This window comes from Elephantulus edwardii, unplaced genomic scaffold (assembly GCF_000299155.1).
Source record: "Elephantulus edwardii isolate Elephantulus edwardi_28Jun2011 unplaced genomic scaffold, EleEdw1.0 scaffold00092, whole genome shotgun sequence".
Lineage (NCBI taxonomy): Eukaryota > Metazoa > Chordata > Mammalia > Macroscelidea > Macroscelididae > Elephantulus > Elephantulus edwardii.
The window spans coordinates 8,930,677-8,954,879 of record NW_006399842.1 but is presented as its reverse complement, the minus strand read 5'-3'; the positions used below and the strand labels follow the sequence as shown (position 1 = coordinate 8,954,879).

At 40.8% G+C, this 24,203-nt stretch overlaps 1 protein-coding gene across 1 annotated transcript in view; it reads right to left on the bottom strand.

The window, feature by feature from the left end:
- The window catches only part of ASTN2 (astrotactin 2), an 895,904-nt gene that overhangs the window by 424,572 nt on the left and 447,129 nt on the right, over positions 1-24,203 (bottom strand). The window contains exon 10 of the mRNA XM_006890703.1: positions 18,668-18,856. Within this exon, the coding sequence (XP_006890765.1) occupies positions 18,668-18,856 (189 nt within the window). The remainder of the gene's footprint in view (positions 1-18,667; positions 18,857-24,203) is intronic.

The following is a 24,203-nucleotide window of genomic DNA, read 5'->3' as shown; positions in this document are numbered from 1 at the left end:
GTTGTACATAGGGTCGCTATGAGTCGCAAGTGACTAGACGGCATAAAACAACAACAACAACTAATCTTACCTGGTGGCCTAGTGGTAAGAAGCTGCACTGCAATCCTGAAGGCACATGTTTCTAATCCCCAAAATGCTCTGTGGCAGAAGGATGGGCAATCTCCTCCCATGCAATTAACTGTGTCTGAAAACCCGATGGAGGGTCAACTATGGGTCGGTTCTGACTCAACGGTACACAACAGCAACAATTTTAACAGAAGCAAATAGTCAAATTGGTCTCAGTACAAATGCATGAACATTTAACATTTCAACCTTTAGTTAACCAATCAAATGCCAGGCATTTGCGCCACCGTGGGACTGTCATCTTTTCCTATCTAGTGCCTATTCCATGCCTGGTACATAGCAGGTGATAAAAAAAATAAAAAACAAACAAACAAAAAAAAACCCCAACACACTTTTTCCTGAACAAACAAGAACAATAGTAAAGCCAGCACTAGACCCTTTGACCTTAGGTGCTCCTCACCACGTAATTAATAAGACTAACAATACCAATAACAAATAACTTCAGAGGTAGTTCTTCTGAGAGTAATACACCAATGTTGTGTTAACAAAATGCAAATATAGTAAAATTTTGGTGCTGTGGACTCCATTAATTAAGGATGCATAATGCTTGGCCAGGGGCTGGGCTGCCTTACACCTTTAGAGTGTTTATTTAGAAAAGAGATTGCTAAGCACATTCGTACATTAGCAGTGTAAACAAGATCACAGGAAATGGCAGAAGATATTTAAGAGAACAAACTGCCTGGAGTCACTTTGGAAGCACCCATTATGAACAAACAATCACTGTGCTAATTACAATTGCTCTGCTAATTACAATTACTGTGCTAATTACAATCTATACTTATCTGTTCTGTAGGTTCCCTACAGACTTTTCCTTCTGAACACTTAGACTGGCTTGAGTTACTGCCTGCATTTGAGTGTAATGAAATTGCAGCTCTTTAAAATTGTCTTTGCTTCAGATGTCTCAGTGATTCAGAAGGGTGCCCCCTCTCTTAGAAAAAGGACCTTGTCAGGGATTTTTGAGGCCTGAAAAGGAAAAACAAAACCAGGAATGAGGAGCCCGGAGGGAAGACCACGGAGAGAAGGCAAATGGACCTAGTTGCTTTTGTTGTTTTGGCACCTTCAACAGAGTGAAGACACATTTTAAGGTTACTCTGAGAATGTTTAAAATATGCTCTCTGTAATTTGTTTTGCTCATCAGATGACCATGTTAGCATACTTACAGATATGAACACTGTGAATAAATGTCTTCTTAAAAAAATAAAATACGTATTTTTCTTTCTCTTACCCTAATTAGGGGAAAAGATGAAGGAGCTTGTTTAGTAATAGGCTGCAATTCCTTGTTCCACACACACAATAAAAGGCATCTTTCATTAGGTTTTAATTTTGCTACTTTCTATTCCCAATTAAACTAATGAGGGTCTACGATATGGGTTATGAGTTTAAGGATAATAAAGCTTCACTCAGGCAATGACCTCTCCCAACTGGATTTCTCTTTACTTTTCCTGGAGCTTATCTTTCACCTGTGACCTGCAGCAGATTGCAGCCTCTCTCTCCGCTGCTATAGGAGCCTGCATCCATGTTGGCTGGAGTAGCAGCATGGACACGCTGAGGCAGCTCTGATCTGGGCAGCCAACTGTGGTTATGGAAAATAAGGGTCAGGAGTCTGCCTTGAATAAGTGCCTCTCCTATTACCATGGATGCTCTGAGCATCCCTTGTGCCATCAGTGAGCAGGTGGACAGACACAGAGACTAGGCAGTGCTACGTTAACCACCAGGGCCCCGATGGGTTCCAAGAAAAGCCTGGGAGCCCTGGCTGCACACTCTCTCCACTGGTCAATCTGGGAGTGAGATTCTTTTGGGATTCCATGGCCAATGGTTTCAGAATTTGGTTCCTACTTTCCAACAGGCAAGGAGAAGATGGGAATAACCTAGGGAGCCCAAGAGTTCACATCAAGTTTGGTTTGTTGTTATGTGCCATCGAGCCTCTTACAACTCATAGCAACCTACTCTATCCTGTGCCAACCTTATTGTCTCTGACACACCTACCCCCATTACCCCAATCATTGAATCACTCCATCTTATCAAGGATCTTCCTCTCTTGCTCTGTTCCTCCACCCTCCCAAGCATAACGTCCCTCTCCAAGGACTGGTCCCTCCTTGCAACATGCCCAAAGTAGGTCAGATGAAGCCTCAGAATCTTTACTTCCAAGGAGCAGCCTGGTTTCACCCTCTCTGGGACAAACCTATTTGTTCTCCTGGCAGTCCATAGTATATTCAAAACTCTTCTCCAGTACCATAACTCAAAGTCATCAATTCTCTTCCTATTATCCTTAGTCATTGTTTATGGTGGTGCAAATGTTAACACTCTCGGCTGCTTCCTAAGAAACTAGAAGTCAGGGTTAACTCACTGGTGCCTCAGAAGAAAGACCTGAGGAATATCCTCTCACAAAAACAAAACAAAACAAAACAAAACAAAAAACCCAAAGCCATTTAATACGCTATGGAGCCTAGTTCTACTCTGACACACATGGGGTCTCACCATGAGTGAGAAGGACAACAAAGGTAGTTTTATTCAGATCCTGCCCTCAGAGCAGCAGCATCATTACCTGAGAGAGCATTTGAAATATAGAGCTTTAGCCCTTTCCTCAAAACCGCTGCTGTGTACCCTAGAGTTGGAACCAAACCATAGCTGGCCCCTAGTGGGTTTTCACAGGTAGTTAATTGCACGGGAGGAGACTGTCCATTCCTGATAACTACTGAATGATAAATTACATTATGCACATTTTAGCAGAAACCTCTGGTGATCTGTATATACCTCAGAGTTTGAGAAGCACTGGTGTGACACAAGTGTGTTATTGAATTATGCCGATAAGCACAGATGAGGGATATGCCAAGGTTAGACAGAGTGCTCATATAATGATGGAGATGAGCTGTTATTTGCTCTCTAGCTCTTTGAATATCATCTGGTTTGAAAGCACATGTAAGTGCATGAGCACGAACACACATTACCTTCAGGCTGTGAGGTGATTAAGAGGCAGGGTTTCGGTTTTGGCTCCATTACTTACCAACTGTGTGACCTTGGATATGAAGTCTCACCCTCCTTAGGTTTCAGTTTTCTCATGTGAAAAAAACTATGACAGCCAACCTGCTCTGTCCACCTGTGTCACGGGGGAAAAGTCTGTCTATACTCACATCAAGGCAGGCTTTGAAAGGAAATGAAGGGGGAAAGCTTTTATATTATTATTAACTCCTCAGGTGGCCCAGTGGTAAGATGTGATTCTGTAATCTCAAAGATCTCAATGCACCAGCTGTTCTTCAGGAAAAGGATGGGCAATCTCCTCCCATGTGATTACTGCCTCTGAAAACCTGCTGGAGTGTCAGCTACGGGTCGGTTCCAATGTGACAGCACACAACAGTAACAACAACAAAGGTATTGGGAGCTCAGTGGAGAGAATATAGTAAAAGGGAACAGGAAAGCAGAAGAGGTAGAAAGTCAACAAGACTGATATCCAACCCAGCAGGAATTACTCATCAGGCTTCATTCTATTTAAACTAGAAAGGCTTCCATTCCAATTGGTCAGAACCATGTCTATAATAATCATTAAATATTTAGAATATCACCCTAGAGGTGAAAGGTTAACGACACACCAACTAGAACTTTTGGATTTGGTCCCAGGCCTATTATCAAATCCCACACATTTATCAAATTTCACACAGCATTCATGAGCATCCAGATTCCACATTTCTAATTAGGTAAGATCAAGGACTGCAGTCTTCAATATGCATTGAAGCTCAACATCAAGAGAACAAAAATTCTCACCACTGGGCTGATTGGCAGCATCATGATAAGACAGTGAAGAGACTGAGATTGTTAACAGCTTTCATTTGCTTGGCTCCACAATCAACACTCTTGGTACCAGCAGCCAGTAAATAAAAAAATGAACTGCATTGGGAAAGTCTCCTGTCAAGGACTGCTCAAGAGTACTGAAGTGCAATGAGGTAAGTCTGGAGACTATGGCTTGCCAGATCCAGGCCATAGTCTTCACAATTGTTTGCTATGTGTCAGAAAGCTGGAAAATGACTAGGGATGACAGAAGGAGAATTGATACCTTTGAGCTGTGATGGTGGAGAAGAGTACTGAATATCCCATAGACTTCCAGGAGAACAGGTTTGTCTTAGAGTGGGTGAGACCAGGCTGCTCCTTGGAGCCAAGGATTCTGAAGCTTTGTCTGACATATTTTGGGCATGTTGCAGGGAGGGGCCTGTCGTTGAAGAGGGATGTCATGCTTGGGAGGGTGGAGGGACAATGCAAGAGAGGAAGACCCTCTATGAGGGGGATTCACTCAGTGACTGGGGTAATGGAAGCAGGTGTGCCAGAAATAATAAGGTTGGCACAGAGTCATAGAGCAGAGTCATAGGGTGTAACAATTGTACATAGAGTCACTATGAGTCACAAGTGACTCAATGGCATATAAAAACAACAACAACAACAACATATTTTACTGTAAACTCTTCAGGTAACTCCATAGGACACAGGTGTTACAGCACATTGGAAAAAAAAGTATATCTTTCCCAATACTGTAAAAAAAACCACCCAACATGCAGAAACCCTCAGTTGTTACCTATTCTTCATGATTAGCTGTACTGTTTACCTCTCTAGACCCAGATGGTATGAAAGGCTTCATCTCTCTCCCTTGTGTATGAGATGTGGATCATGTTTCAGCTTTTTGCAGGTGGAAGCACAGTTCTGTCAGCATCATTTGTTGAAAAGATTACCATTTCCCCATTTGATAGCTTTGATTTCCTTATAAAATATCAGTTGACCATGGATAGCTGGGTCTATTTTTGGGTTCTCAATTCTTTTCCATTGATCTATGTGCTTGTCATTGTACCAGTACCATGCTGTGTTGGTTACTGCTTCTGTGTAGTGGGTTTGAGGCCAGGGAGTGCTATGTTTCCAACGTAATTTTTGTTTCTCAGAAGTGTTTTGCTTATCCGGGATCTCTTACCTCTCCAAATAAATTTATTAATTTCCCTTTCAATCTTCTTGAAAAATGAATTTGGTATTTGGTTTGGGATTGCACTGAACATGTAGATTGCTTTTGGTAGGATTGTCATTTTCACCATATTGAGTCTTCTTGTCCATGAAGAGGGCACTTTTCCCCATTTCTTTATGTCTTTTACTGTGTCTTGCAGAAATGCTCTGTAGTTTTCTTTGTATAGGTCTTTTGTATCTCTAGTTACATTCAGTCCCAAGAATCTCAATTTGTGTTTGGCTATTATAAATGGTATTGCTTTCTTGATTTCCTTCTCTGAGTTCTCTTTGTTACTGTAGAGGAATTCTGTTGATTTTTTTATCTTGATCTTATATCCTGACACTCTACTAAATTGGCCTACTAACTCTAACAGTTTTTCATTGAATCTTTGGGGTTTTCTGTGTACCTATAATATCATCTGCATACAGCAATAGTTCAAGCATCTCTTTGCCAATGTGGATGTCTTTTATTTCCTTCTCTTGTCATGTCGCCCTAGTAAGCACTTTCAATACAATATTGAAAAGAAGTGGTGACAGTGGGCATCCTTGTCTGGTCCCTGTTTGCAAGAAAAATTCTCCATTGAGGATGATGTTGGCTCTTATTTTTGTACATATACTTTTCACAATGTTGAGGAAAATCCCTTCTATTGCAATTTTGTTGAGTGTCTTTATCAGGAAGCGGTGTTGGATTTTGTCAAATCCCTTTTCTGCATCAAATGCTAAGATCAAATGGTTCTTATTATTTCCTTTAGTAATACAGTGAATTACATTGTTTGTTTTTATTATATTGAACCATCCTTGCATACCTGTTATGAATCCCACTTGGTCATGGTGAATTATTTTTTTTATATGCTTTTGGATTCTACTGGCTAGGATTTTGTTAAGGATATTTACATCTATATTCATGAGAGATATTGGTCTTGGTAATCTTACAACCTCAACCTCTAGAAGAAAAGAAATTATAAGGACAAGAGCTGAAATAATGAGATAGAAAACAGAAAAACAATTAAAACCATCAAAAGACCAGGAGCTGGTTTTTCCAACTTATTTTTCAGAACATGTCAAGTGTTGATGCATTGATAACTAATAAGCAAGGCAGATGAATTGTGGTATGACACAATACTAAAGAATTATATGGGCAAAATATTGAATGACCTAGGAAGTATCAAAAGAAGATGAAAGGCATAGAGTCACTTCACCAGAAAGAAATGGTTGATTGTCTCCATTTCAGGACATGAAATATTATAAAGAAAAGAACAGGATAAAAGGAAGAAGTCCATGCTGCACTGTGGGAACGGTATTAAATAAAACCAAAGCTCTAAAAATTGGCAGAATATCAATTGAAGTGTTTCAACAAATAGATGCAGTGTTGTTGGATGTGCTCACTTGTCTATACTGAGAAATTTAGAAGACAACTGCCCACACATTTGACTGGAAAAGATCCCTCTTTGTGGTCACTGCAAAGAAAAATGGTCCAATGGAATGTGAAAATTAAAGAATAATATTGCTAATATCACCCACAAGGAAAATCTTGAAGATTATATAGAAACAGTTGGTGCAGCACCTTTATAGAGAACTGCCAGAAATCCAAGCCAGACTCAGAGAAGGATACAAATGAGAAATATTGCTTTTGATATCACACGAACCTCTGCTGAAATTAGATAATGCCAGAACAATTTATACCTGGTTTCATTAACTATATAAAGGTATATGACTGTGTGGATCATAACAAATTATGGATAAAATGGCAGAAAAATGGCAATTCCAGGACCCTCAACTGTGCGCATGTAGAATCAGCAAATGAACTGAAGAGCAGTTGTTTGAACAGAACCAGGGGACAGTGTAAGGGTTAGAAGAAGAAGGGTGTGTATAAGTGTTGTATCCTTTCTTCAAACATATTCTATCTGTATACTGAACAAATGATCTGATAAACTAGACTGTATGAAGAAGAATGGCATTGGGATCTGAGAAAGACTTATTAACAGCCTGCAATATGCAGATGAAAGAAGCTTGCTTGTAGAAAATGAAGAAGACTTGAAGCAGTTACTGATGAAGTTTAGGCTATATAGCCTTAGGTATGCATTACATATCAACATAAAGAAAACAAAAATCCCCACTGAGAGATCAACAAACAACATCATGATAAATGGAGAAAAATCTGAAGTTTTGACGGATTTAATTTTTTCTTGGATTTACAACCAATGTTCACGGAAGTAGCAATCATGAAATCAAACGACTTATTGTACTCTTCAAATATCCTGCAAAGGACCTTTTTTTAAAGGGCCCAAATAAATTTATTTTTACTGTAATTATTTTAAATAAATAAATGATTCATGCCATTTCTTTCTGTTTTGAGTTAGCCTTTGTTGTTGTTGTTACGTGCCGTCAAGTCACTTGCAACTCCTAGCGACCCTATGTACAATAGCCCTAAACTCTGCTCTGTCCTGTGCCAATCACACTGTCTCTGATACACCCATCCCAATTACCCCAGTCACTGAATCAATCAATCCACCTTATAGAGGGTCTTCCCTTCCTGTGGTGTCCCTCCACCCTACCAAGCATGACCAGTGTCCCTTCTCACACCATGTCCAAAGTATGTTACACAGAGCCTCAGAATCCTTGCCTCCAAGGAGCAGCCTGACTTAACCCTCTCTAGGACAAACCTGTTTGTTCTCATACCCATCCACAACCAAATTGGTTATCACTGAGAATGGGAATCCTAGAACATTTAATTATGTTCATGCAAAACTTAGACCAAGAGGCTGTTGTCTGTCTGAACAGAGCAAGGGAACATGGTTCCAAATCAAGAAAAGAGTATGTTGAGGTGTATCTTTTCTCCATATTTTTTCAATCTATAAGCTGAGCAGATCATTTGAGAAGCTGGACTTTAAGAAGAAGTGTGTGGTGTCAGGATCAGAGGAAGACTCATCAACAATTTGTGTTAAGGAGATGATAAAATCTTGCCCACTAAAAGTGAGGAACACTTGAAGCACTTGCTGCGTAAGATCAAGGACTATAACCCCTCAATATGGATTGCTTCTCAACATAAAAAATAAAAAACACCCCCTCCCCCACCATGCCAATAGGCTACAGTATGATAGATTGAGAAAGGTTTGAGATTGTTAATGATATTTTCTTACTTGAATCTACAATCAACAACATTGGAATCAGCAGTCAGGGACCTTTCCAGAGTGCTAGTGAGCAGTGATGTCAACCTTGGGACTGCAGTATGCCTGTCTTTTTAATTATTGCTATACATCTGAAGAACAAATTCAAATCTCGTGTTACTATAATCAAGGATTCTTTGGCCAGAATATTAAATGATCCAGGAAGTATTAAAAGAAGATGGAAAGAATATACTGAGTCACTGTATCAAAAGGAATTGGCAGGCACAGAAGAATTTAATGAAATAACATATGAGCAAGAGCCTATGGTGATGAAGGAAGAAGTTCAAGCTGCTTTGAAGGAAATAGTGAAAAATAAGCCCCCAGGAATAGATGATACACTGATTGACGTATTTTAGCTAACAGATGCTGCCCTGGATGTGCTCACCAAGTTGTGCCAAGAAATCTGGAGAACAACCACTTGGCCAACTGACTGGATGAGAAAAAATTAGTGACTTCCACATTTTGTCTCTGTTAGATGATTGACAATTCTTGAATTAATTCTGATGTCATTGTAGAAAAGATTGAGGCTCAGAGAACATTTTCAAGGTTCCACAGGGCACAGAACTGACCCCATCTGTCTGTCAGAGCCTGCACTTTCCCTATACTCGTGCTGTTCTCTCCTGTGAGTTCATGTACTACTTTTTTTCTGGACCAGGTAGGCACTAGGAGTCTCTTCTAAATGCTTGGTTTGGAATCAAGAGGCTTCTTTCTTGAAATCCAAGTCTTAGAAAAGGACCTCTTTAAAGTGATGAAGAGTAAAGATATGACTTTTAGGACTGAGGAGCACCTGATTCAAGTCATCCATAGTACTTTTAATTGCTTCACATGTATGTGCAAGTTGGACAATGAATAGAGAAGAATGCCTTTGAAATGTGGTATTAGGGAGGAAGATGGCATATACTGTGGGATGCCAAAAGAACAAACCAATCCTTCTTGAAGGAAATACATGCAGAATGTTCCTTAGAAGCCAGAGTAGAGAGACATGTCTCACATACCTGGGGCATGTTATCAGGTGGGAGCAGTTCCTAGAGAAAGACATCATGCTTGGGAAAGTAAAGGGAGGGCCAAAACTATGGCCTGAGCTGCACCAATGCGCTTAAGCACAGAAGAGATAGTGCGAGTCGTGCTGAATTGGGCAGTGCATCATTTATGGCACTTAATAACAGCAACAATGGTGCTTGCTAATTAGCAGACTAAATGCTCACTATAATTTTGCAGAATACTTGGAGATTAAGCCCCATGTTACAGTTGAAGATCAAGAGGTTCAAAGAGGGAAAGAGATTTTTCCAACGATAACATCCATGTATTGCTGTTGTTTTGATGTGTCATCAAGTCAACCATGACTCATAGAGACCCCATGAACAACAGCTTTGAACCTTGTCTTATCCTGAGCCAATCTCATGACCCACGGCCACAGCCACTTTGTCAAGCCATATTATCCGTGTCTTCTCCTCCACTGACCCCCTGACCCTTCTAAGCAAATACTGCTCCCTCCTGGTAGCATGCTCAAAGTATGTGAGCTGGAGTTTCCAAATCCCTGCCTCCAAGGAACAACCAAACTGGTCTCACCAGATTAGTGGGGAATAAAACGAAAGGGTTTGTCAAATAGGAAAGCGTCTTGTCACATTGCTAAAAGCAGGCACTTTGAAATGAACAAGAGCCAAAAGCCAAAGAGTACTACCAAATAAATGGGCCTCAGAGCATTAAATATAGGCACCGTCATTTCTAAGCAACTGGTCCACTCTTTCCTCTCTGTGCTTCTGTGTGGCAGACAGTACTGACTGCTAGAACTCATCTCCTATGCACATAAACAGTTATATTTCCCTGCAGAGCCTTTTGAGGGGTGTTTGACTATGGGGTCTACTTTATCAATCATAGATTAGCATATTATCATTTCTGTCTGAAAGGAAATAAAGTTATTTAATATATCATCATGTTCATGTAATCCCAGGTCCTTAAATATCAGAGTCAATGCAATCCCTACCATTGTTGAAGGGCATGAAGTACAAATTATTTGTCAATCCACGTATTTTTATCAAGGCATGGTCTAATAAATTCTAATGAATATATTTAATTCTTTTTGTAGAATCAAATTGTAAATACTTACTTTTAAACAGGTATTATAAAAAAGAAATAAAAACAATAGAGAAAATAGGTGATACAAGATTTGGGACATAAAAAGATTACGTACCTGGTAGAAGGAGGAGGAAAAAATAAGTAAAAAGAGGGAAGGCAAAAGATTTAGAAGAAACATATAAAATGAACCATAACCTAGGAATTAACTGGGAAAAGGACAGTCCAAAACCACCTGGGAGGCTACTTAATAAGATATGACTCGGTATTCTCATCCGGCAAACAAATGGATGCCACCAATGAGGGCCAGCTTTCTTTGAATCCTTACAAAATAGCCCTTCTGTCTCACCAGGCGTGGGTTGGGGTGCCACATCCTGAAATCCCACATCTTACCCCAAACAGCCCTCTTTATGCTGTACAATATGCAATCTGATAAGAAGACCAGATTGAGAAGTGCCTTTCTAGTAAATTCTCTTATGAGCCCTTCACACTCAACGTGGGTCATTCCTGAAGGTCTGTGGGCAGGTCTGCTGTCTTACTTTTGATGAGCCGTTTGCAAATCTACCATTGTAATTTGCTCAGCCTCCACTCTCAAGCGCCCGCTTCTCACTGCTATTTCTAAAACTGCAGGCTCAGTATAGTTTCTGAATGATGCTTATCTAAATCTCTGCAATCTATATCCAAAGTTGACCTTTCCTTCCTAGGGAAATGGAATAGGATGGATGAAAACAGGAGAAGGAAGGAAGTTTAAAAACCATCAAATGCCACCAATCTCTGACAAAATTATCTCTCTTCAACAGTCTGCCAATTCTCACATTGATCAAAATGAAGGAAGAAGCTTCTGATTGTGACCTAGAAGGCATCATGAAAACTAACACAGCACACCAAAAGGGATGAGGAACAGCAAGGTGTCGTAACCTCACCTACTGGGATTCAGTGCAATTCCAAAGAGGAATCATTGACTTGTCATTTGGTAAAATACCTCACAAAGTGGATTTCATGACCATTTATGCCTTTCATGTCCATTTATGTCCATTTGAACCTGATTCCCACTTCAGTGCTCTCTCCCGGCATCTTCCTGCCTCTTAAAACAACCTGCATTATCTCTTTGGGAATAAAATACACTGTGACTTTAACTCTGTCAATTTTCCTTTCATTTAGGTGTACCCTCTGACTCCCACACTCTCTAACTCACCCCCTCCCAACTCTCCCATTTGCCCGCCGCCCTTACCATTTCCACTCCTGTCCACTTCTCTCGTTCACTGAGGTAAGTATCTATGAACAAATTATTTTCATTTTCAATATTCTTCATGTGTATAATTCTGTGACTTCAGCTATATTTATCATACTGTTCAACCATTACATTGCACATTTCAAACTGTTCTCATTACCCTTAAGAAGAAGACGGGTGTCTCCAAATCAATGAGCCCCCAATTTCCCATTCTACCCTCCACCCCTCATAACCACCAATAATATTTGGTCTCTATATATTTACCTATTCCAGATATTTCATAAAAGCGGGATCATAACTTTCCATGCTTACCATTTCTTCCTCTGTCAACCAGACTCTCCTTTATGAACCTGACCTTTACCTCTCTTGCCACGTCTTGCCATTGTCTCTCTGTTGGTTTCTGTATCTTTCACTGCCTCTGTCTCTCTGTGGAACTCTTAGTGTGCCCTGTTCCCAATCTACATGCAAAGTAAACAACCACGAATTGCTATGGGATCCCCAACATCTTCCCATGCTCCTCCCTCAGAGACATTCTAGTGCCTTCATGGGGCAACCTGAGGAGGAAGATTCATATGGTGATGGATTTTGCCCAAGAAACATTCTTAGCCATACATTTGGCAGCTCTCTGGGACACCTGAGTCCTCCACTTTTTTCCCCCTCAAAGCAGATATAGGACAAGTGGCTTTCTCATATGATAATGCAGGAGATGCAATTTTGCTTGCATATCTTATAAAAGATTCAGAAACAAGGAGAGTACTGGTTTGAGAGTTGAGGACTAAGCTCAGTGAAGCCCCAATTATTGTGAGTTCCGGACACACTAAGAGTATATTCTGGACATCAGTTTCTCCAGTTGTACAAGTGGTCAGGTCTGAAGTAGTTAATCTCTAACTGTTTATCAAGTTTGGAGATTTCAAATTTTTCATAAGGCAAAAACTCAGGTTGTTCTTCTAGCGAGTAAAGAGAAGGCATGAAAATGCAAACCTTCCTTCCGATGTCTAGGCTGTTGGGTGTGGTGATGTGGACAGGGCAGAGGGGAGGACAGAGTGGCACTGTAATCATCAAACAGAAGACTCTTTAGCAGGTAAAGATTTTGAAATCCCAGACCAAACACTGTCAGGAAAAGAGGCATATGGCAGGACGGCTGGTGGTGGAGCCAGCCGGCTACTCTCAAGGACTGGACCGGAGATTACTTGAAGGAGGGAGGGAGACAAGGAAGGAGGAGGAGGTGTGAAATGACAGCCGCCTTTGATGCTGAAAACTTTCAGGCCTGCCTTCTGGAAGCTGGAGGACAAAGAAGCCCCAGTCTCCACCCTCCCCTGTCTGGGGCTCAGGAAAGGAGACATGAAAGAGATAAATTTAGACTCATCAGAAGCTGCTTGCCTTCCCACAGTGGGGAGTCCACTGACTTAGCCCATGGATCTGAGAGGTGACACAGGCTGGGGAAAGAAGTCTTTGCAAAGAAAGTTTAAGTTAAGCCAAGAATGAGAAAACTTAAATGTAATGGGGTTGGAGTAATATGAGGTAGTCAAGGGAAGTCCCTAAATTTTGAAGCTGTTGTCAAAAGAGAAAAGCTAGTTTGCAATGTGTGTGTGTGTGTGTGTGTGTGTGTGTGTGTGTGTGTGTGTGTGTGTATGGGTATAACTTTTCTCCTTTTCAAGAACAAATAAACACAGACACAAATGTTGGCTGTCAAAGACTTGCCAAGACAGAGAGGAGGCTGGAAACAATCACCAGCATGTTTGAGGCAGATAAAGACTCCAGTCAGAACCTAGCCTTAAAGACTCCATGCTTAGTTTCATCCCAAGCCTGAGAAAAACTGGATAAATTATGTATAGTGCATTGAAACAGATGAGGGAGAGAACAGTTTAAAAGTGATATATTTGGGTATTATGGTTATGACAAGAGTCCAGAATGAAGGTTGCATAGTGTACTTGGGCTGGGGGTGGGGGACAGGGGAATTGTATACCAATGAAGGATTTTTTCTTTTACTTTTCAAAGAGAAGAGTGAACTAATGAGGAAGTGGGCAGGGAGAAAAATGCAACAATGAATGAATGGAAATCCAAAATCTATGTAAATGTTCATTAAAATGAATAATTTTTTTTTTTTTAAAAAAAGACCCCATGCTTTCTCTAACTGTTGGTGGTAGGTGGGGAGACACCATCCTGAACTATCAGGAGATAGGAGTCAGGGGCTAGCATGACAATGACTTGCTTAAGATCTTAGGCAAGTCCTTTCACCAAATGTAAAAGGGGATCCCAGGATTCCATGATGCCTAAGTCCTTCAGATTCCAGTACTTTATTACTCATGTGGATTCTCCCTTTGGAACAAGCTTATACTTGCCCAAGATGTGGGGAATGGATGTATTTGTTCATTTATCACATGTTAGTCACTGACAGTTTATGTGAGAACTCAAACAATGTAAAACATATGATGTACTTCTTACAGTGGCTGTCATGTGAGACAAACACCCCCTTTAAAAAATGAGACAGTAGCTCTATGATTGTTGTGGGAGGAATCAGAGCTCGAAGCCAGATCTATCTGGAAGGGAGGACTGTTTTCTTGATGTCTCCCTCCTGGACATTTGTCAGGACCTTTGCAGACTCCTTCCTGTACCATAAGTGTCTCTGAAGCTCTTCACTCTAGCAAGCATTGCTATTCACCGTTGCTTCAAATCACAGTTGACATGTTTCCTCCGAGAAGATTTCATCCTCCCTTCTCATTCCCTTTGGAAGGCTTTGCATGAGAACTCTATGGAAACCATTGGCAAAACTTGGCACATTGCTTTGAAAGTGAAATAACTTCTTCCTTTACCTACTCAACTGGGTGTGTCATTTTATAAGTACATACATTTTCTCCTCAAAAACAGGGGCAGTTTCTTTATTTTCAATTCTGGACCCAAACATCATTGCTTTATCTATGATCAGAAGTGATTAACATTATAGATGAATAGCAATGTAGAAGAGAACTCTGGTGGTTTACTGGTTACAGTGCCAACCCAAAGGCATGCTGGTCAAACCCACTAGCTGCTCTGCAGAAGAAAGATGGGCAGTCTGCTATGTGATTTACTGTCTCTGAAAAACTACTAAACGGTCAGTTACGAGTGAGTTCTAAAACAATAATCATAACAGTAACAACAACAAAGCACTGTAAATCTCAGTATTACAATATATCTACTATTTAAGAAGACTGTTTCCCACTACCGGAAAATATTTTTCTCTTGTATTGCTCCCGTGATCTGAGGTGAAATCATCGCCACTCACTCAGTTTCTACAGTAGACTTTTAACTGATACTCTACCACACCCACTCTCCCACTTACTTTCATTGCAATGTATGTTCCACACACTCGCTGTCGTTAGGTGCTATCAAGTGTAGTACAACCTACAGAGAGCCTATGAACAACAAATCTGAACCCTGTCCTATTCTGCGCCATCTTCATACTTCCTGACACATTAGAGCCCATGATGGTAGTCACCGTGTCAATCCACGTGTGTCAATCTCCTTTGCCAACTGTTTATCATTCTGAGCATCACATTCTTTTCAAAGGAATAGCCCCTCCTAGCAATATGCCCAAAGTATGCGAGATGGCACCTCATCATCTTTGCCTCCAAAGAGCACTATGGCTGCACCTTCTTCAAGACATATCTGTTTGTTCTTTCACTCCCTTCTTAATTTTAAACCATGTAGTGTTCCCTTGCTCTGTTCACACAACAGCCTTCTGATCTAGGTATAGGTTTTGCATAAGCATAACTAAGTAGTTTGAGATTATCATTCTTTGCAATGTTAGCCATAACTTGTTATGACACAGACACTCTAATGTCATAAAATGCAGTACAATGATTTACTCCCTTCCGTTAACCCACCGAGGAGTTCTCCTGTTGCTCTTAAAAGAAAGTCTTGTGCTGAGAGACCCCATTATCTGCCACTGGTTACTGCTTCAGTTTAATCTCTGACCACTTTTCCCCTACTTTCTTATCATCAAACACACTGACCAGCCACATTCTCTCCCTTCTTAGAACACTAGAATCTTCCATTTTCTCTGTTTGAAATGTTTCCCAACACTAACTCCTAATCATATTTCAGGAATTAACACTTTCATGTTGTTGTTGTTGTTATGTGCTGTCGAGTCACTTGCAACTCATAGCGACCCTATGTACAACAGCCCTAAACTCTGCTCTGTCCTGTGCCAATCCCACTGTCTCAGACACTCCCATCCCAATCATCCCAGTCACTGAATCAATCCACCTCACAGAGGGCCTTCCCCTCTTGCACTGTCCCTCCAGCCTCCCAAGCATGATGTCCTTCTCCAAGGACTGGTCTCTCCTTACGACATGTTCAAAGTATGTTAGACAGAGCCTCAGAATCCTTGCCTCCAAGGAGCCACCCGGTTTGACCCTTTCCAGGATGAATTTGTTTATTTTCCTAGAAGTCCATGGTACTCTCAATACTCTTCTTTAGCACCACAGCTCAAAGGCATCAATTCTCCTTGGTCATTGTTCAAATCCTGTTCCAAAGGCATTTTATTTAAATTTTGAATGTGTATGCATATATGATGGGGGTGGGGGGCAGGTGTAAGCACTTGTATAGAGATTGAATGAGGAGAAAAAATGGGAGAGAGACAGAGAAAATCTTAAGAAAATATTAATTCTGAATGTTGCTGGATATACAAAAAGTGACTTCCAGTGCTTTGCCCTTGCTTTCTAAAGTAACAGAGGTAGTCTTACTGTTCTGCTTCAATTAAATTGTTGTTCTTGTGTACCATCAAGTTGGAAAAAACCCATAGCTGATCCTACAGCAGGTTTCCAGGGGCAATTAATTGCACAGGGAGGAGACAGCCCATCCTTCTCCCACAGAGCAGCTGGTGGACTTGAACTGTGTGCCTTTGGGATTGTAGTGCAGCTTCTTGCCAATAGGTCACCAGAGCTCCTACAATTAAATTAGAACCTGCTATTTATTACATTCCTAGAAACCTGTACCTTTAGTTCATAGTATTTGTAACCATTTAAGTAACTATATATGATCAACTTCTCTACCCCTATACACACACATACACCCCCTTACACACACACACACACACACACACACACACAAAGCACCACAGAGCCTAGAGCCATTTCCAGCTCATATGTCACTGTAACCCCAAAAACCACATGTTTCTTGAGACACAGTAGATGCTAAAAGAATCTGTGACAACTTGACAGCTTAATAGTTTTGGGGAACTCATATTCCCATTCTAGTTCTCAATCGCCTCACCTATAAAATGTGAGATGAAGAGGAAAAATGTATTAGAAGACAAGAGCAAGGCTTTAGAACTGGCCAAGGCTTGAGTCTAAATCTTGACTCTGTCTGTCACTGGTTGGTGACCTTAGGAGAGTCATTTAATGTCTCTGGTGCTGATTCTTCAATTGTAGAATAAAGGACATGTGCCTTCCCACTATTACTACTCATTGCTGTTGAGCTAGAACCAACTCCTAACTGATCCTCCATTGGGTCTGAGATTATAAATAGCAAAGGAGGAGACTGCCCACCTTACTTCCACCTGGAGCCGCTGATGAATTCAACTCAGCAAAGAGGTGCAGTTCCCTACAGACTGTACCACCTGAACTCGCTGTGGTGCCTTAAACCATTCTAATAGTGATGCTAATGTGACAATTATTCTGGCTTTCTTACTTCTTAGAATGGCGTCTTGGAAAAATTACTTAGTATGTTTGTTTTTCATCTATACAAAAAGGAAGAGAAGACATTCTTCCTCACAGGTTCACTGTGAGGCCTGGATAAGTTAATTCATAGAAAGTGTTTAAAACAGCTCTTATCATGTAATGAATTAGTATTGTTATTGTTGTTAAGTGCCGTCGAGTCGCAGACGACTCATAGCGACCCTATGAAGGAGAGTCCTCAATGCTTGGGTGTCTCTCATCCTCTCTCCAGGTTCGTAGGGTTTCCAGAGGCAAGCTATTATGGAAGTGGATGCCACTTCTCCTTCCAAGAATTAGTATTAGCTGTTGTTGTTATTATTAGTATCATTATTTATTATTATTAAAATACTTAGTAAAGAGCTTGACACGGAACAATTCTTTAAAAAATGGTCACCATTCCTGCCACTCTTCCTACACTAAGCACTGTCATTAATAAGATGATGGATGGGAATGATGACAGTCACAATGATGAGGCTTCTTACCTGTTCTGACTTCCATCAACCTGTCTTCATATATTAGCAAGGGGTCACTTTGCAGTAATAATCATCGCCATTTCCGTGCAGAACTGCCTAAAAGCAGAGCTCATTCAATTTCCAAAAGGGAATCTTTTCTTAGATACTGAAGAAGGTTTTTTGTGTTTGTTTTTTTTTTTTTCATTCTGCCATTTCAGGACTTTTCAGATTTTCGAGGCATGACTAAGTCCCACCTGCAATCTCTCTTCTTGAGGCAGGACCGCCCCAGTTCCTTTAACTGTCCTAAGACACCCTTCACAACCAGCATGTCTGTGCCTGACCCTCACATAACCCGACCGACGGAGCTATGAGTGTACTCTCATTTTTTACTTTCTCATGCACCTCTGCATTCATTAATATGGATGGAGTATTTCAGCACATCATTGACTTTAAAAAGCATTTTTTAGAACTGCTTTACTGAGATACGCATATGTTGGGGGTGAGGGGAAGAAAAGGAGGGGGGCAGATGTTTTAAGAACATTCAGAAAAATGTTAATTCTGTGTATTTCTGGATGATGAAATTTTTATTTTCTACTTCATTAATGTCTTTATACTGCCTTAGTAGGCTGCGAAGGACACTTATTTTTTAGTGGACTGAAAAGGGTAATTAAAAATTTAAATTCCATTTAGTGTGCTTACAGAATGACTGCAGAATGAATTTAAAATACATAGACAAGGTCAGGGAAATGGAGATGGGAATTGAGGGAGAAGAACAGAAGTGGATTTGCAGATAAGAAGAAACCTCACAGGCTGGCCTCTAATAGTCCACAGGTGGGTTTCGATAAGCGGGAGGAGTGATTCTGTCAGCCATTCTTTGGTGCTCATGATTCCCTGAACCTACTTAGAGGTTGTGCCAAAGACTTATACCACATACAAGTGACTGGCCCATACCTGAAGGTCATCTGGAAGACTTGCCCTTGGTTCACATGCTGGGTCCGGTTGTTGTAACCATGTAGCATTTCTCCAAAGAGGGTATCGTTGAATTTGGAGTCGGGCTTGAGGCACTTGGGGCCCTCGCAGACATCTGAGAGCATCAGGCAGGATTTTCCATCAGGCGCCAGCTTGTACTCCTCCACACAGCTGCACGAAAAAAAATAGAGCCAACCGTTAGCTCCAGATCCTGGATACCCCTGCTGCGGATGACCTAAAACCAAGGCCCTCTTACCTGAAAAATAAGCCACAGTTTAGGAATAGAGATAGCTATTCTGGCTGGAATTTATCTAGGGCACAGGTGTCCAGGGAGAAGCATTATAATCCTGCAAATTGGTAAACTCAAGGAAAGTCATTTGTGACATTCGTGAGGAATTGAGGAGGAACCAGCATGCACGTCCACGCACGGGGAGAATTCAAAAAACTGTTTTCCGTGTACACACAGACTTAAAAAAGCATGACAAACCAATTCACAGGGAATTATCAGCTTCTCAAACATGAATCTATTCTCAGTATATCTGTCAACTAAGGTTGACGATTATAGCAGAGGGGGAAAAAAGGTTTATATTGTCCTTGTAACACAGAGGTAATCTGTGGTCTTGAAAAGACCACAGCCAGGGCACAGAACAGCATTCAGAGCTTCTGCTCAATTAGCATTGTTAGAGGCCTCTGGTGGTCTCTAATCATCCAATATTGACAGCCAGAAGAGCCCTTGACATGCCTTGGTGGTGAGGTTGATCTCCTCTAAGACTCAAACAGGTATCTGAGCGGGGTGCAAAACTAATATGTGCAATGTTTACAACGGAACAGGATGGCTTAGAGAAAGGCAGAAGTGAGAGAGCAGATGGCTCAGTCCCTGAAAAAATCAATCTAGGCACTGGACTTCTGAGAATGTATTTGTTCATTGTCCAGTGCTTGTGAGTAGAGGTAGGGAGCACATAAAAAAAGACACAGCATGGGCTCTGTCTTTACAATTAAAGCCCAGACAGAAATTCCATCTTCTATCTGAAACCAAGCAAATAATTTAATTGACCTCTTTTATCTTTAGTTCCCTCGTTTGGAATATAGGGTAACTACTCCTATGCTACCTTAGTTCAATAGGCTGCTATGAGGTCACATGGTACACTGAATGCAAAACCAGTTAGGATACACTTCTAGATCACAAAAGTCAAAACAGCCTGGTACTGGCACAATGATGAGCACATAAACAAATGGAATAGAACTGAGAACCCAGAGCTAATATTTGACAAATAAATGACATCTCTTAGGCAGAAGAAAAGACAGCCTCATTAACAAATGATGCTGGTGCTACTGGACATCTGTTTGCAGAAAATGGAAACAAGATTCACGTCTCACACCATATACAAAACCTAACTCAAGGTAGATCAAGCACTAAGTGTAAAACCCCAAACTTTAAACATCAAAGAAAATGTAAAAGCAATCTTAGATGCCCTATTCAATGGAATAAATATATTATTAAGCATAACCAAAAATAGAATAAATGAGGTAACAAGACACTTCTAAAACTGAAACCCTTGTGTACATAAAAGGACTTTTACAAAAAGTAAAAAGAGAACTTATAGATTGGGAACATAACTTGGTAATGATGTATCTGAAAAGAGATAAATCTATGAAGTTACAACACTTCAGGAAGAAAAAGACAAACAACTTGATTTAAAAATGAGTGAAGAACACACAAAAAACCCCCGCCAGCACCAAAGACATTCAGATGGCCAACAAACACGTGAAGGGTTATTAGCTATGGACCAATAACTTCATTGCCATCAAGTCAAAAGTGACTCATAGCTGATCCTCTCATGGGTTTTCAGAGGCTGCAAATCACTCAGGAGGGACCTGCCTATCATGCTTCCTCAGGAGCAATTGGTAGATCCGAACCATGGGCCTTTGGGTTGGCAATGCAACCACTATGAACTCTTGATGTTGTTGTTATGTTTCACTGAGTCAGAACTGTCCCAGAGCTGACCCTCCAGTGGGTTTTCAGAGGCAGTTAATTACATGGGAGGAGACTGCCCATCCTCCCACAGAGCAGCTGATGAATTTGAACTGTGTGCCTTCAGGATTGCAGTGCAGCTTCTTACCACTAGGTCACTAGAGCTCCCTGTATTTATGTATTTGTGTGTATAATACTTGAAAATTAGTCAACAAGTAAACACCTTTGCACATACACTGTCACAATAGCAGGCAGAATAGACATTAATCTACCAGCAGATGTGCAGGCAGACAGGCAAGATGAACAGACATGAACAGGTAACAGGAGCTCCTCAGCAGATTATGTTAATTAGGCAGATGATATCCTTGCTTACATATTAGTGTATTATGTAAATAAATTCAAAAGAGCCAATGGGGGGAGAATCATGTAGATCTATCAATCAAAACCCATCACAATGAGCAAACAAGCTGCTGGTCTTAGGGCTGTGGTGACTGAGATCAATTAGCATACCAGAGACCACAAAGACAGTGCACTATGTCCTTCCAGGGTGAGTCCTGGCTTGGGACTTAAAAGCTTGTGAGCAGCCATCTAAGGTAAAACTACTGGTCTCTCCTGGCCTGGAACAAAGAAAAGGGAAGGAAAGCCAACATGGGTAGAATCGATGAGTTCAGGGCTAACGAAGTAGGCACGTGGATTTCAAACTCCACAATCCTGAGACCAGAACTCTATACAGGGTCCAGCTACTGCTGCCGACCACTCTAGAAGTAGCCAGGAGGTTCTGGATTGAGGGGACCAAGAAAAGAACAAAACTGAAAAACACAACCAGTCAGGCATCGAAGGGAATGGAAATATGTTGTTGTTGTTGTTATGTGCCGTCGAGTCGCCTGCAACTCATAGCGACCCTATGTACAACCCATTCATACTGAGCTATGAGTATGAATGGAAATATAAGACAGGAATTTGATTAGACATTCTAATAAGTTAATTATATTCATCAACTGCAATTAATGTTATAAAACGAAAAGTCTATAATGACAATGAAAGATTAATATGATTTATAAAGTTTCACTTACATAAATCAATGGGGGGAAAAAATTTTACCAAAACCTAGCCAAGCTTATGACTGAGACAAGTGGGAGACAGCCAAGACTGTCTTTTTTTTTTTTATTTTATATTGGTTTGCATACAAAATTAGTATATCTTGTGTTTTCTTTATATACATTGTGTTTCATTCATTCCTCTGCTGACATTGTTTTAAATGCAATCATTCCCATACATTGTGTTTTATAAAATTAACCACGATTGATCCATGCCCACCAATTCCTCCATGTTTCAGGTCCCTAACTGGATCTTTCCTAATTCCTTCACCTACCGCACTCTACCTACCAAATTCTGTGACCTCGAGATTTCTCCTCTTCCCTACTCTCAGTGCCCCCACCCCTTCCTCCTTTAGACTTTTTCCAAGACCATCTTCTGAACAAAACTATTCTCCATGGCTCAACTTTCAGCTAAACAATAGACAAGTCTATACAATGAACAGCAACACCAGGGAGGCACCTATTCCTTAGAATAATCAACCATATAATATCAAAAGGGCATCATTTGCCCAAGAATAAAGCTCAGAAGGAAGGGGTAGGATAGAAGGACTGGTGGAAATGAGAATCATAGGGAAACAATGGAAAGAATTTGTTTATTTAATGTAATATTTGAATGAGTATTTAATGTAAGTAATTAATGTCATAAAACAAAATGGTTAAACAAAAATCAACCAGCTTTGTAAACTTTCACTTTAATCACAATAAACAACAACATCAAAAGGAATTGGGTGCAATTTACAAAATAATTATAATAGTTGTAGTAAGGGTGGTGAAAATGGTGGTAGTAATCGCCATCTCTATTTATGGAGCATATGCGATATCCCACTCAAATTTAAACTCGTTTTTGAGCCAGAACTGACTCATAGCTGCCCTTCCAGCAGGTTTTTTTGGAGGTTATAAAGTGTTTGTTTAATTGTTATGTGCTGTTGAGTCACCTGTGACACATAGCAACTCCTATGTACAACAGGTCTGAAACCTGCCCTGTCTGAAGCGAGCCTCACAGACTCCGACACACCTCCCCTCATTGCTGCAGTTATTGTATCAATCCATCTCAGCTGAGGTTTCCCTCTCCTGGGCTGTGCCTCTAGCCTTCCGAGCATGGTCCTTCTCCAATGATTGGTCCCTCCTGGCCACATGCCCAAAGTATGTGAGATGACGCTTCAAAAATCGTAGCCTCCAAGTAGAAACTTGGTTTCACTCTCTCTAAGACAGACCTATTTATTTTCTTGGTGGTTCATGGTCTGTTCAAGACTCTTTTCCAGCACTACAACTCAAAGGCATCAATTCTTCTTGTGTGATCCTTAGTCATTGTCCAGCTCTCTGATGCAGAGCCTGGATCACGTGCACCTTAGTCTCTAGACTGACAACGTTGCTTCTCAGTACTCTGGAGAGGTCCCTGAGAGCAGAGAAAATTTCCCATCTTTCTCCCTCAGAGGTGTTGGGGGAATCAAACCACCAGAAAAGTGCTGCCTTTGGGTTAGCAGTGCAATTCCCTATGAACTTATTATAAAAATCACTGAGTCACAACTGACCCATAGCTGACCCTCCAGTGGGGTTTCAGAGGCAGTAATTTGCAAGGCAGAAAACTGCCCACTTTTCTTCTGTGATGTAGCTGATTAATTAGAACTGAGTGCCTTTGTGTTGGCAGTGCAACTCCTTACCACTAAGATAACCCTTCACTCTCTATCAGGCATTATAAAAAGGTAAGTATCATCATTCCAGTTTTACACTAGTGTAAAAAAAGATTATCCACAAAAATGAAGTATATCACATTGTCAGGCACTGAAAGAGCTAGCATTCTAGTTCAGGTTCATTTAATGGCAAAGACAGCACTTTCTACTCTTGACTCGTCCATATCCAGTTGTTTCTATTTGCATGATATATGACCCTATTTAGGATGTGCTAGTCGGACCGGATATGAAATAGTCAGTCCATTATTTTCCCTTCTTTAATGAGGTGGAGTGGAAATCTATTGAACCTGTCTATTCATGGTGTCACAAAGTCTTTCAGGACACAAGAGTGACTCTGTAAGGTGATGTGGCAAGAAAGTGTACCCATTCTGCAAGACCCAATAGCTGATGCTAACGACATAGGACCAGTTAAGGGCAGGAGGTAGAGCAGAACACAGATGGGGAGAGCAGAAAATATGCACCAAAATGCCATCAGGGCTGGAAATGGCTGGAGTATCTTGCACATGAAACAAGCTCTCTGTCTCTCCTCACTGTCTCTAAGACCCAATGAAGTGCACTGATGACACTAAGCATGTTTGAAATATTCACAAGTCCTGTTCAAAGCACAGTGGATTATCTCTCCATGGAGGACCTACTTTGATCAGCTACCTACTTGATAAAATGTCTTGGTCAAGTCCATTCCCCAATCTTTTAGCTTCTGTTAAGTGGCACTAACTCTTCTTTCATATGGTGATGGACTCTCTCCATAGCTAGCTGGA